The sequence below is a fragment of the Tenrec ecaudatus genome, chromosome 2 (assembly GCF_050624435.1).
Source record: "Tenrec ecaudatus isolate mTenEca1 chromosome 2, mTenEca1.hap1, whole genome shotgun sequence".
Lineage (NCBI taxonomy): Eukaryota > Metazoa > Chordata > Mammalia > Afrosoricida > Tenrecidae > Tenrec > Tenrec ecaudatus.
In genome coordinates, this window is record NC_134531.1 from 75,178,947 (window position 1) to 75,193,830 (window position 14,884).

The 14,884-nt window shown below is 46.9% G+C and overlaps 1 protein-coding gene across 2 annotated transcripts in view; it reads left to right on the forward strand.

Annotated features, from left to right (window-relative positions):
• Positions 1-3,805: 3,805 nt before the first annotated feature.
• The window catches only part of SCAMP1 (secretory carrier membrane protein 1), an 83,734-nt gene continuing 72,655 nt past the window's right edge, over positions 3,806-14,884 (forward strand). Inside the window, exon 1 of one of the 2 annotated variants that reach the window (XM_075541205.1) lies at positions 3,806-4,001. In XM_075541205.1, coding sequence (XP_075397320.1) covers positions 3,945-4,001 — 57 coding nt within the window. In that variant the 5' untranslated portion in view covers positions 3,806-3,944. The remainder of the gene's footprint in view (positions 4,002-14,884) is intronic. The other variant, XM_075541204.1, reaches the window with a different exon arrangement.

A 14,884-nucleotide genomic window follows, 5' to 3' on the forward strand; every position in this document is an offset into this window, starting at 1 on the left:
ACAGGAGAAGGAAGGGGGCATGGTGGGAACCAACCCAGGGATAAGGGAACAACATGTGAACTGAAATCAATGGAAGGAAGGGCGTAGGATGCCTAGTGGGGCTTAATCAAGGGCAATGTAGCAGTGAGGAATTAATAAACCTGAATGAAGGCCAAACACGATGGTGGGACAGAAGAAAATGAACAGAAATAGAGGAAAGAACTAGGAGACAAAGGACATTTATAGAGGTCTAAATACAGGCATGTACATATGTAAATATACATATATATATGTACAATGAGGGGAATAGAACTATGTACTCATATCTATATATTAAGAATTAAGGTTGCAGATGGACATTGGGCTTCCACTCAAGTATTCCCTCAACACAAGAACACTTTGTTCTAACAATCTGGCACTCTGTGATGTTCACCTTTTCTACATGGTCACTGAAGACAAAATGGGTGCATAAGCAAATGTGGTGAAGAAAGCTGATGGTGCTCGGATATCAAAAGATATAGCATCTGGGGTCTTAAAGGCTTGAAGGTAAACAAGCGGCCATCTAGCTCAGAAGCAACAAAGCCCACATGGAAGAAGCACACCAGCTTGTGTGATCATGAGGTGTCGATGGGATCAGGTATCAGGCATCTAAGACCCAGAACAAAAAATCATACCAATGTGAATGAGGGGGAGTGCGAAGTGGAACTCCAAAGCTCATCATAACCCACTAAGCCCATTACAACCCATCTCATGAGCTACATACACTTCAAGACTTGAAACTGCAAAAACTGAGGAAAGGGAAGCCGATGTATAAATAAAGAAGATACATGTGAAGGCAGCGGTGGGTCAAGGCTGGAAGGTAGGCTGAGACGGACGCAACAAAAAAGTTGTGAAGAGTTTTTAGGCAAGGGAATACTTAATCAAAATTATTTTTTAGGAATATAGTACTTGCAAAAAATAGGAGAACCACTCAAGAGTTACCTCAGTAATGAGCAAAGATGATGGGAACCCAACTAAGGATGCGACATTCTAGTTGTTCCGGCGTGCTTGCCTGCTCGCTGTCGTGTGCTGGAGAGACCTGTTTAAAGTTTAATCCTGCCTCCAAGGTGCTTACAGCTGTGTGTGTGTGTGTGTACAATGAGTGAGAAATTAATAGAACAGAGCAATGACTATTCTGACGATGTTGTGAGACTTGGAGGTGCATGGAGAAGGGGAGCAAAGAAGGCTTCCTGGAGGAGTGGTGCAGAGACAGAAAGGAGTTCTGTCTAAGAGGAGAAAAATACCACATTGCTGACTGATGGGCTTTTCGGGAGGAGAGTAGGCCTGCTTCCTGTTAACTTTCTCTTTTTGCTGACCCAAGCATGCTGCCCTTTTCCAGGAACTAGTCTCTCCATAACACATCCAAATATGTGAGGCGGTTTCCCCATTCTCACTTCTATCAGTGCTTTCTCTTTCTCTGATGCCTTAAAGCAGAATCTCAGCCAGAATTGGGTGTCTGCATTTTAAAACAAGTATTCTAGGTAAGTCTGTAAACCTTTGTATTAGATGCTAGTATCATCAGCTGCAAACAGCATACTAGCAGCAGTGTAGGCTCAGCTGATCTTCATTGTCTTGGAACATAGAAGATGCATAATAAATAGGTGCTGATAGTCTTATTTGGAAACCAGATGGAGGCAGTGAAGACCAAGGCAGTGAGAGGCGGAGCAGCTGGGTAAGGTTAGGCTTTTGAGTGGGGAAGACTAAGAACAAAATGAGCAGGAAGGTAAGAACAATGGCCTGGTCTCCTTGCCCGTCAGACATCCAAACAATCCTGGCGAGGCGGTAGATATGAAGCTTATTGAAAGCACTGTGGACTGCCACAAGGGAAAATAAATATGTATTGGAGGAAGTCCAGCTAGACTCCTCCTTAGAAGCATGGATAGTGAGAAATGTTTCGAGGAGGGGCCAGTTCCTGGAGAAGGGCATCATGCTTGGTAGAGGGTCAGTGAAAAAGAGGCAGAAGTGCGAGGATTGACTGCAAGTGTGAGGAGGGTGCAGGGCTGGCCAGTGCTTTTTTAATTGGACTCCGGTTCCATAGGAGTTGGAACTGATTTGATAGCATCAAAGCTGTTCATTGCCAAGGCCTGTGGTTTAAACTCTCCAGTTGCTCCTTGGGAGAAAGATGAAGCAGTTCTCTTAAATATTTGCAGATCAGAATTGACTCGAAGGCAATGGGCTTTGATGGCTCGTTACGTTTTCGGCTGTTAACCTAAAGATGGGTGGTTAGATTTAGAACTCACCAGCCCACCACCCCAGAGAAAGATGTGGCAGTAGGCTTTTGTAGAGCAGTGTTGGGAACTCTAGGGATTTTTACTCGGGCTGTAAGGCTGCCATGAACTGGAGGAAACTCAACAGGAAGGGGTTCAAAATGCGTGCGGAATGCTTTTCCAGCCTTATCTCATTTAGTCCGTAACCGTTTACAGACTTAGAAAATGACAGTGCAACACAATGTCGGCGATGGGGTGGGGGTGGCTGCATCTTTAGTTTCTGAAGTGAACCCTACACATGTACTGAGTACCAGCGGGGCTCCAGGCAGCGTCGGAGGATACCACAGCATAGAAGTTTGTTCTTTGTTCAGGATCTAGGGTCACTTAGCTCTGTCGTCTTCATGTCCATTCCTGCTGAACAGTACACATTCCTAGTCAGTTAGTTGGAAAAGCAGCTGCTTCGTCTCAAATCCCAACTTGGGTCTCAATAAGGAGATTGCAGCACACTGGCTCCTTCACGTCTAGCGTGTTTCCACACAGAGCAAGAAATAGTTCCAGGGTGACTTAGGTATCAGTCTCAAAAAGGCCACGGGAGAGGAAATCTAAGTCTTTCCAATTCTGGGCACCACCAAATCAAAGGAATTCTGGCACTTCGTAGCCAGTCCCAAGTGCTGTTCTGCGAGGGCAGAAATAAAGGGATGACTTCTCAGTTGACTGGGGCAACAAATGGTGCAAATGCGTTCCTAGCCCATGCCCGCTTTTCAGTAACCTTCTCCAGGGGCTTGGGTGGAGAAGCGGAAGAAGAAAAAACCCAGTGGTGTAATTTTGCCCCCCGCACGCATGGATGTAAACAAAACCGGGCATCTTATTGTCATCCACCAACATCATCTGTGAACCCCGACCTTCAGACCTGAGCCACCCTCACGCCCACCCCCGTATCGTTTCCGGAGAAGTAGCCATTTTGTAGATGCAAGAGGATGGGTGCAGGGGCTGGACCTTGGCACGGAATCGAATCTGCTGGCCAAACCTCCGAGGAACCAGTCCGGTCGGCAGAGCCAAGGCTGGTCTCCGTAATTTCGGAGCAGCCGGGCGCCGGAGGGCCCGGAAGCGGGGCGGCTGGGATTCCCAGGTGGGGGAGGGCTGTGCAAAATTCATCCGTGAGGGCGGGGCCCCGGCCGAGACAGGTGTGGAGGTTTCGCCAGCTGCCCGCGTGCAAAGCGGGGTCAATCAGCGACTCCCTCTCCCAGGTGCGCGGACTGCACCGGAGCGCCCTTCCCACCTGGGGGCAAGGGGTGGGTAGGTGGGTCATCGTGCGTCGTGCTCGGTCACAAGAGGTCCGTTTTCAGCCTCTGTCCGCACACTCGAGCCCAGGGGAACACGTGCCACCTCTGGGAGACGCCACACTCCGGGCGGAACCCCCGAGTCGGGAGCCAGCTGCCCGCTCCCCTCCCGGAGCTCCCTCCGCCCAGGCCCGCTCGGCCGCCGGCAAAGTCCGGAGCGCTGGATTCCGGCCGGGAAGGCGGGACGGCGGCGCGGAGCCCGCCGCACCGGGCATGCTCAGTGCGCGGCCGGCTGGGCGGCCCCGCCAGCTGCGCCCAGATCCCGATCCGCGCGGCGGCGGCGGCGGCGGCGACGTGAGCGCGCAGGGGGGCGGCGGCGGCCTCGCCTCGACTCTCTCTCTGCGCCGGGCTCGGGTGGGAGACGCCGAGCGCCGCCGAGATGTCGGATTTTGACAGCAACCCGTTCGCGGACCCGGATCTTAACAACCCCTTCAAGGTGAGCGTCGCTCGCGCGCGTCGTTGTGGGTGACACCGGCAAGTTCCTCGGCCGCCGCGCCCGCCCTTTGGCCCCTCTCGGCCGGCCGGAGCGGGGCTGGGGCCGCTGCCCCCTCCATTGGGGGGGCTCCTGGTGGAACCTTCCGTCCGCGCGGCCCCGCGCCCCGCCCCGAGGGGTCCCGGCAGGCCTGGCCCGCCCCCCGCGAGCGGGCGAGCGAGAGCCTCGGGCCCGAGGAGTCGCCACCTGCCCGGCCAGGGGAGCCGGCGGGCCCGGGCCGCGCGGGTGCGGGCGCGGTGCGGGCGCGAGCCGGTCCTCGGCCGGGGTTGTCATGGGGACTCCGAGGCGGCGGCGGCGGCGGCCGCGTGGGGGTGAAGGCAGAGAGGTGAGGGCACCGAGTACGCTGCAGAAAAAAAAGGTTGTGTTTTTATTCTTTAAACTTGTGTTGCTCCTCGATGCCACCAGTGGCGCTGCCATTCCCCCCCACCCCTTCCCTTAGACTGCGATTTCGAAGCATAAGTGAGAAAGCAATAAACATGTCTGGAAAACAATAGTGCACGTGGACGTGTTCTTAACTCAGTGCGCCCAGCCAGGTAAACGTCGGGATCTTTTCCAAGCCCCTCGTGCGTCACGGGCTCCCTGGGCTCTGCGAGGATACCATTTCCTGCACCACGTTCCTTCTGGGAGGAGGCATAGCAACTCTAGTTTCGAAAGAGAGGTTGGCACCGAAGCAGTCCAGGGAAGGCGGCTGCAGTGTCATTGATCTGTGCTTGGATTAATGCAATATCTTTAAAAAAAAAAAAGCAAGGAAGGAAGGAAAAGGCCTCTTTAACTGCCCTCCAGGTTTCTTAAGGAGCGCAGCTGCTTCCTGAACACGTGTGATCGGTTTCCCACGTTGTCGGTGGGAGTGAGCGGTTTCCTAATCTCCCCCGTTTATAGGTCTGAGCCATCGCCCGCTTTAATGTGGGGCCAGTGAGGTGCTGACCTTCGTTTTTGGTCGCAAAAGTGTAACTTCTCGCCCTTTGAGTTTGCTGCACTTCTCTTTAGGCCTGGCTTTCTCTCCGTAGGAGACCAGGAAGGGGACACAGTACTCAGGTCTGATGCTTCCCTGGAGGGTTATTTCAGTGACAAGAGTCTGGAGGTGACTGACGCCTTAGTAGAAACGTAGAAGAGACTGAGTACCTTTTCATTGCCTCTGTTGTCGCTTTAAAAAATTCTCCACCGGGGGCTGGGACTTTCAGGTTTTTAGAGATGATAGGATTGCATTTAAGGAAAGCGCTTTCCCCTCACAAGTTCTGTTTCAGTTCGTGTTGTGCAGGCATTCTTCTTAAATTACAGACATTCCAAAGAGACAGTTGATAAATTACTGAATAGTGTTATTTTAAAATCTTTTGATGTTGTAATTAAGAACCTGCTTGAAAACCTCACTGCCTTCCAGTCTATTCTGACCCTTAGTGACCCCGTAGGACAGAGTCCAGCTGCCCTCTGTGGGTTTCAGAAACCAAATCTTTGTGGAAGTAGGAAGCCCCATCTTTCTCCTACAGAGATGCTGGTGGTTTTGAACTGCTGACCTTGAGGTTAGCAACCCAAAGTGTAACCCGCTAAGCTACCAGGGCCCCTTAAAGAAAGAAGGGTAGAACCAAAAGGACCTATTTAGTTTTTCTTAATTCTGATAAATCAGCGATGCGGTTTATTCAGCATCTGACAGTCTGGCTGTTACTTGTTTGGTCACTCTGCTTCATGGCACATTTCATGTGAGTGAGTCTCTTGTCCTGCTGGGCATTGTCATCTTAGCCAGACTACTTGCTCTTTCGTGACATGTTGCAAAGACACTTTCCCTTCTGACTGTCATGAGGCTGCTGTAGTAATTCTAAACCCACAGGTTCTTTCAAAATACTCCTTCAGTGTGGCAGAAAATGATAATCTTGCCCTTTGTAAATGGAGGCATTCAGAAGGTAATGCTTTTTCAAGTTAAGAAAAATTCTTCAGGGCATGGCTAGTTTAGATCTAAAGACCTGGTTGTTCAAGTATTTACCCCACTCTCCTCACAATGGCCTTTCACTTTTCTGGATGATGTGACAGCACTGCCTGTGTATCTGATTCTTTCTCATATGTGTCATGTATAATAGGTCTACTTTTTTCCTTTTGGCTTCTTCCTATGTTTATGTGCTGTTTCAACTCTGCTGATTCTACTTACATCTAAAAAATTCTAGATTCATCTTTGTGCTACTTTATAATCATCATTTCAAAACTGTTGATTTCAGCAGTATTTGAAAATAAAGCTCTGTTTTCAGATTATGTGTCACTTCACTTTTGGTAACCTCCTAGTTTCTTCTTCCTTAAACTCTAGTTGGTTTCTGTTGCTTCTTCTGCTCCTTAACATCTCTTCCTGTCACATTTTTTGAAAATTTGTGCCTCCTTTTGAAAATAATTTCAGTGTAGTCTCATATCCACTATGGCTTCTTTAGGGACAGCTGTTCTGGGTTGACAGCAGTTTCAACCCAGATCTGAGAAGAGACCTGGCCATCTGCCCCTGCAGAGATTACAGCCTGTGTCCTAGAGAGGGATGGTTCTGCTCTGTCCTACAGCATCACTGCGAGCCAGCACAAACTGAATGGCACACAACACTAGCTGCATTGAGCCTGTTGTAGTTACTGTTTCCTAGCCAGCTCACCCAGGGTCTCCCAGGCCCTTGCTGGCCCTCAACTTTGCCAAACATGATGTCCCTCCTCGATCAGTCAATCCCTCCTGGTGATGTGGCCAAGACACACAAGTCAGACAGTGTTCCGTTGTGACCTGTAAAGTTTTCCCTGGCTGCATTTCAGAGCTAGACACCAGACCTTCCCCGCCCCCCACCCCAGTCTCTTTGTCTGAAAGCTCCATTGAAACGTGCGTCACAGGTTGACCCACCTGGTCTTTGAAATAACTTTGCAGCCCCACAGCACCATCAAGTCGCCGCAGTACAACAAACCGATACCCAGATGGTGGCCACAGGAGTCACAGGGGCTTCTTACATAGTGGCAGCAATATTCCAAGAGAGCAAAAGACAAACTTACAGGCTTCTTGAGTCATGTGTCACTTCAGCCGCAGTCTCTTGATCTAAACAGCCCACAGAGCCAGTCCAGATTTTGAAAGCAGGATTAGATCCTACTTCTTCCCGGGAGTGGTTTCTAGATGATGCAGATGGTTAACAGTTACCGGACAGGTTCTGAAGAAAGACCTGGTTATTTGCTCAGCTGTTGAAAACCATGGGGCCCCTTCTACCGGGCGGTGCAGTGAATTGGCAGTGACTTGGTGCCCACCGTATTCGGTGTTCTTGATAGGAAGGAGGGGTAGAAAATGTGTGATTATTTCTATTCCACTGCAATATGCCCCCTTGTCATAATTATGTGACAGCCCTTCCCATGGAAAATACATTCTTTCCCAAGATCCCCGAAACTGCCATCTCTTTGAGGCATCCAATTTGAAAGGCACGGTCTCAGAGCCTGCGCTAGATGAGTCTCCTCTGGTGCATACCTCTGTCGATGGCATGCATCTGGTTGTTGTGAATACACTTCACGAAGCACACGATTGTTCACGGACTGTTCAGTGACGGCAGTTCCATCTTGTCAGTTGTGCCCCACTCTCACCTTCCCTCGTTAACACGAATCACCGCCCCTCTTGAAGTTCCCAGCTAATCTTTGGAGGTGCTATTGTCAGCTTCATCCCATGGAGATGATCCTTAAAAAAAGCATAAAGTTCAACACACAGAGCTTTTTTTACTTGTTAAGCTAAAGCATGGTTTTGGGAGCCCTGGCGCCACAGTGTGGGCTGCTAGAACTACAGGCGGCTTAACAAGGAAGCCTGTTAGGTGTTGGGCTGCTCCGGGAAGGCCAGCTGCGCAGAGAGCAAGCTGCTCGGCACGAGAAAGGTGGGCCGTCTCCTTCTGCATGGAGTGCAGTCTCAGTAGCTCACGCAAGCAGTTCTACTCTGTCCCACAGGGTCCCTGTGAGTCGGCCTCAACTTGATGGCAGTGGCTGTTGTTTATTTTGAAGACTTCAGGGGATAATTTTGGTGTTAGCTTTGATCGTAAGCTCGGGGCAATAGTTTCAGAGCGTCATCTACCCTGCGAAGTGCAAGAAAGTCTAGAGTCCATTAGAATTTGAAATTCTGTTCTGCATTTCCGCCCTTTTGATGAAAATTCCAGAGAAGTTTTGATCAGAATGGTAATGGCAGCTGCGAGCCATCTAGTTCTGGTCTCACGGCAAAGTAGCCGGTATCTTCCCCACCCCTGCCCTGCTCCTGACTCCTCCTCCCTGTTCCAGGTGAATGAGACCAATTGCTGTGCCCTGGATGGCACTTTGCAAGCTGTTCAGACTGGCATTATGCACCAAACCGGAGGTAGAATGGAAGCACTCAGCACATTGTTGGGTCAATTAACTGGGATGTCCCGTGAAACTATGACTCTTAACCACGACCCAAGGAACCGAATCCCATGAAGTGTTGGGTATACTTAAGTAGCCTGGGCAGCTGCTCTCATTTTTTTGTCTGTTACGAAACTGTTGCCAACTCACTTTTTTTTTTACAGGTGTACAATTTATTGATAGCAATTACATCATTCGGCTGTGTTTACCCTACCCTTAATCAATGCCTTTTCCATCCTCCTCCCCCTTCATTCCTGCGAACTACAACTGCATTTTGGTCTCTAGGTTTACATTTTCTTGTCTTTTTATATAAATGAGGTCATAAATATTTGTCTTTTTTTGATTATTTTAATCAGCTTAATATCTTCAAGTTTCACCCATACTGTGACATGTATCAAAACCTCATATGTGTTACTAGTTCAGTCCATCGTATGCATAGACCACATTTCGTTGACCCACCTTTCAACTCTTGCCATGAAATTGGTGCACTTGTCCCCCTTTGAATGTCTTCCCCTCAGTCTTTTGGGTCTATACCTAGGAGTGGAACTGCTGGGCCATACAGCCAAACTGGAACAGCCAGTTCTTTTTTCTTTTAATCACTTTATTGGGGGCTCTTACAGCTCGTATAGTAATCCATGCATCCATTGTGTCAAGCACATTTGTACATATGTTGCCATCTTCCTTTTCGAAACATTTTCTTTCTAGAGCCTTTGGTATTTAATCACCTACTCATTTTCCCCCTCCTTCCCACATTCATGAACCCTTGATAAATTATAAATTCTTAGTATTTTCATATCTTATACTCTCCACTCTCTCCCTTCACCCATGTTTCTGTTGCTCATCACAGGGCGGGGGTGGGGGAGCGGGGGATGGGTATATATCTGTCATTACAATTGGTTCCCCTTTCTACCCTTACCCTCGTGGTATCACTACTCTTATTATTGGTCCTGAGGGGTTTAACTGTCCTGGATTCTGTGTTGAGAGCTCTTATCTGTACTAGTGTATATCCTCTGGTCTAGCTGGATTTGTAAGATAGAACTGGATTCATGATGGGCGGGGGGGGGGGGGGGGGGCAGTCAAACTTTCTTCTAGTGCCTATGGCATTTTGTAGTCCTTTCAGCAATAGACAATGGTTCCAGTTTTCCAGCGTCCTTGATAACATTTTTTCCCCTTTCAAACCATTTTATTTGGACCTAATCCAGACCTTATTACCATTCCATAGTTCACTCATACCAAGCAGTGTTGTATAATCACTACAATGCTTTTGTTTTTTAATCTTAGCCATCCTTATGGGAATGTAGTGGTGTCTCATTGTGGATTTGGGTTTTAGTGACTATCTTTTCATATATGTTCCCCTTAGTGAAATTTCTATTCAAGTCTATTACCCGTTTATGATTGCAGTGTTAGTATTAAGATATATAAATATGTATCTTGACCAGACACAGACACAGCATGGTGTTTTTGAAACACACTATGAACTGACAAGATACACAAGGCGTGCCATTGAGGGACTGTACAGAATGACCTTAGTAGGTCTTCCCATTGCAGGAAGGGAGGAGTGGAGCCACATGGCAGTCTCTGATCCAAAGCAGTTCCTAAAGGCAGCCGAGAGCTTGTTGTCAGGGAGTATGCTTCAAGTAAGACTCAGTCTTACTACTTAAAATGGGTTCCTAATCTATTCTTTTCTTCAGCTTTACTTGCTCCAGGCCCTTCCAAAACAATGACCCCTGCTTATGGCTGAGCAGAATTTTTAACCTGCTTCTACCCATTGAAAGTTGGAGATCCGGAAGCCTCTCTTCACTTTGAAATGTCTTTGCCTTTATTCTAGGCTGGGACCGTTCTCATAACAATTTCTTAATCTGATCAGAGTTCACAGCTAACCTTGAGAACCATTTCTGGGACAGTCGTCCTTACTTAGGCTAGAGTGACAGGGAGATATGTTTAGAAAATCGTTTGTCTAGGGGCATTGCTTCCTGTGACTGACAGGAGCTGCTCCTTATTAAAATGGGAGATTGCTGGTATGGGCGGGGCCTCGCCTGTCATGGCGAAAACTGGTGTTTGAACACAGTTCTGTCTTGACCCCCAAGATTTAACAATCATCATAACAGTGAAACTTTTTGCAAGTAAACTGTTCTTGTGCTGATATTACTAAAAAAAAATTTTTTTTAGAATACAGTTAACATTTTATAGTGCTGAATACAGATCCAGGAAGCTTAGTGGCTCTTTTCTTAATTTAAACGATTGTAAAGGGGCTACAGGACCAGGCAGTGTTGTTCTGCTGTGCATAAATTGGCTGTAGGTTGGAACCAACTCAATGGCACCTAACAACCCCCCCACTGCCCCCACCTACCCTTGCGATATTTATTGCATAGTAACCGGTTCCTAGACAGCACAGATTCTGTAATCAGCTGTGTTGTCAGATCACATGGTGGTATTGTTTCAGTTCCAAGTGCATTTTTGAAGAGTGGTCTGAACAAAGCAGAATGTGCCCAAACAAAGCCATCATAATGGTCATGAGTCTGGAATCAAGTCCTACGGAGGAGGACTTAAGTTTAAATTTCTTCCTACCTTTAATCTACAGCAGTGTTTCTCAACCTGGGCTTCTCAAAGACTCCATTGGGGCTCCAATGACCCTTTCACAGGGGTCGCCTAAGACCATTGGAAAACACTTAGCGGATATACTCGAATATAAGCGGACCCGAGTATAAGCTGAGGTACCTAATTATTACCTAGGAAACCAGAAAACCTGATTGACTTGAGTATAAGCCTAGGGTGGAAAATGCAGAAGTTACAGTGGGGTAATGTAGTTAAATATTCATTTTAAATAAAAACATAAATAAAAGAACAACAAGTCATTTAACATTAGTAAACCAGCACAGTAAGTGGAAAATAGGTTCAACAAAAACAATAGGGTATCAACAATGATACCTTACGAGTACTATTCCCTGAGCTGAGTCAGCAACCAAGCTCAAATGTAGAGTTAAAATCCTTCAAAACTGGATTCCTCATCATCCGTATCCCAGTGCAGAGCTTCAGCTGGTGTGAGGTCATCGTAGACGCTGTCCTCACTGAGATCGCCATCATCACCATCACTGCTGTCATTTTCATACAAAGCGCAGTCTGCACTGTCATCCATAGCATTGCTAATAAGACATGTCTGGAAGGCATGTGGCACCATGGAATGTCTTCCCATTCTGGAATGTCTTCCCATGCATCTCGGACCCACTTTGCTATTAACTCTTATGTCAGGCTTCATGAGATTTCCTCCTTTTGTTAGTTGGGCTTGACTAGATGACATCCATTCATGCCACATCCTTCGCACACGGTCTTTAAAAGGCTTATTCAAAGATACACGTCATAGGATGGCTCTGATTGGTTAGATGTGAGTAAACAAATATTCAAAGGCCTGCAGTGTCAGCGGGGCTTTGAATGAACAGGGGGGAAACGGCAATCACCCGTGAGATAACGGGCGCTCTTCCCCTTACCCGGGGGGCCCCAGTGAAATGTTACACCACTGGGGTACCACTGACCCGTGTATAAGCCAACACCCAGTTTTTCAGCACATTTTTTTTGGTGCTGAAAAACTCGGCTTATACATGAATATATACGGTATTTCCCATGGTCTGAGGAACTGAGACACCGCTCCTCCAGGCGGGTCTGCCCACATGCAGATACGCCCACACAGGAGTATCTGGCGTGAAGACTTACCCATGGTACACCATGCTCCGAGTCAAAATTTCATTTATTTGTCATTAGAAATAAATATTCACAATATATAATTACATATTGTTTTTGTGATGAATCACTGTGCTTTAATTATGTTCCATTTGTAACAATGAAAATACATCCTGCATATCAGCTATTTACATTATGATTACTAAGAGTAACAAAATTACAGTTACGAAGTAGCAACGAAAATCATTTTATGTTTGGGGGTCACCACACCATGAGGAACTGTGTGAAAAAAGAAAGGGTTGTGGCATTGGGAAGGTTGAGAACCACTGGTCTACAGAAACTAGAGAGCTACTTGCTACCAGATCCCTGAAAAGAGCCCTAGCCCAGCAGACAGGTAAGCATCAGACTGCTAACCCCAGAGTCAGTGATTCAAACCCAGCAGCCACTCCGGGAGAAAGATGAGGCTGTTTCATACAGATTTACCAGCTCAGTAACCTGATAAACGATCCTTCTGAGTTGTAATTTCCTTAGTGGCAGTGAGTTTGAAGTTTTAAAAATGAGATTCCTGAAAGGGTCTCAGTCAGTTGAGTGAATAAACTTGTTTGTTCAGAAATAATGTAAGACTAATTGGCAGAGTTTTCAGAAGGAGTTTGTTTGCCCAGCATAAAGATTGAAAAAAATTGATTAGTTTTACAGGGCCTGTGGTAGGTTATTTCCCAGCTCTTGAAGGAATTAAAGCAGAATTTGGGTCACTTAACGGGGAGGGCTGTGGAGTCCCGGTGGTGCTATTGGGTAAACTGGACTGCTCTAACTGCAAGGTTGGGATTCAAACCCACCAGCTGCTCCTTGGGAGAAAGTTGAACCTATCTTCCGTGTGAGTTTGCAGCTGTGGAATTCTACATAGGGTTGCTATGAGTTGGAATTTACTCATTGCCAGTGGGCTGGGGTTTGGCTGACCACAGATGCTAAGGTAGAAATTTTTTGTGTTTTTAGTATTTTCTGTTTTGAAATTCCATGTTACATTTTTGTACTGTATGAACCACTGTGTGAATGCATGAATTCTGTCATATTTTAATGGATATTAGAGCCAGTCTGATTCTTGAATTAAGAGGTTTTATGTCTAAGGATCTGCCATGCCCTGAACTTCAGCTTTCATTGATGGAACATGTGTAGTGGTTGCTTTGGTATTACAGAAATAATAGCCCCCCCCCCCAAGTTTTAAAAATTGCTTGATGCTGTTGAGCAAGTTCTGATTGGTCGCATTATGCCCTGTGGTGTGACCTTTGCCACCATGCTGTTCTAGAAGAAGCTCCAGACTAAGCTGGACTATAGAGAAGCCTGGTGATCTCTGCGGGTCTGCTCAGCGGATGGTGCAGAGCCAGGCCGTCCATGGCAGAGCAGTTGCAGTCTCTGCAAGTGGGGCTGCCTCCAGGGAGCCAAACAGCCACAGATAAGAAAGGGGGTGGACCCTGGAGCCTTCTGGAGAGGTGACCTTAGGCACAGTGCTTCCTTTGTGTGCCTTCAGTGTTTACTTGTCAAGTTCTTTTACATTTCTTATTGTTCTTGAGTTTTTCCTTTTGAGTTAAGACCTAGACGGGAAGTTCTTAAAATAACAGATAAAGAAAAGAAATAACAGTGCAAGATTATCTTTGGTTGCAACATGTGATTATTCTTCTTTATTTCATCCCTAACTGTCTGAATTTTTTAAGGCAGACTTTAGTTTTTATTAACTTTAAGACTCGTTGGCAGTAACAGAAATAGTAGCAAAAAATTAAATTACTGGTTTTCCTTTAAAATTCAGGGGTTTCATGTTTCTGTTTTTGTTAGATGCTTGAGCTAGTTCCGATGTATAGTTAACCCCTGTGCAACACAGCAGAGCCCTACCCAGTCCTGTGCCGTCCACACAGTTGGTGCTGTTGGAGCCTACCTTTGCAGCCACTGTGTTAATCAGTCTCATTGAGGGGCCTCTTGTTTTTTTATAATTTATCAAGTATGATGTCTTTTTCTAGAGACTAGTCTCTCCGGATAACATATCTAAAGTACCCCAGATGAAGTCTCACCATCCTTGATTCTAAGGAATATACTGCATACGAGGAGGTATCCCAAAGCTGGAATTGCGCTAGGCGGATCAAAGCATTTTTCCCACGGGGTGAGCATCAAGCAACTTGCTCTGAGATTGTGCACCCAGCGGCGTGGCCTGGGACGGTTCTCTTTGGTCACAGTGAATTTTTTTTCATAAAATCAGTTTCACTCAAACCTTGTTTTTGTGTTGGCCGATTTAAGAGAACAGCCTGTGGCTGTGAAATTTTGTTTCTTCCCTGGGAAAAATGCTGCAGAAACTGTTGTGATGTTGAACACAGCTTCCAAGGACAGTGCTATGGGGAAAACGCAAGTGTACAAGTGGTTTTCTCATTTCAAAAAAGGTGAAATGTCGATTGATGACAAACCTTGTTCTGGACATCTGTCAACTTCCTGAAGGATGAAAATGTTCACTCATAGTGCATTTGGAATTCTTTCCACCAGGTCAGACTGTTAATCACGCTTACTCTTTAGAGCAGTGGTTCTCAGCCTTCCTAATGCTGCGACCCTTTAATACAGTTCCTCATGTTGTGGGGATCCCCCAACCGTACTTCATAACTGTCATTTTGCTACTGTTATGAATCAGACGACGCCTGTGAAAGGGTCGTTAGACCCCCCCCCCCCCAAGGGGTCACAACCCATAGGTTGAGAACCATTGCTTTAGAGGTTTTGAAAAGGTAGTGTAACCGTGTGTGACAATAAAGACCTGGTTTGTGACAGGCGGGGGAG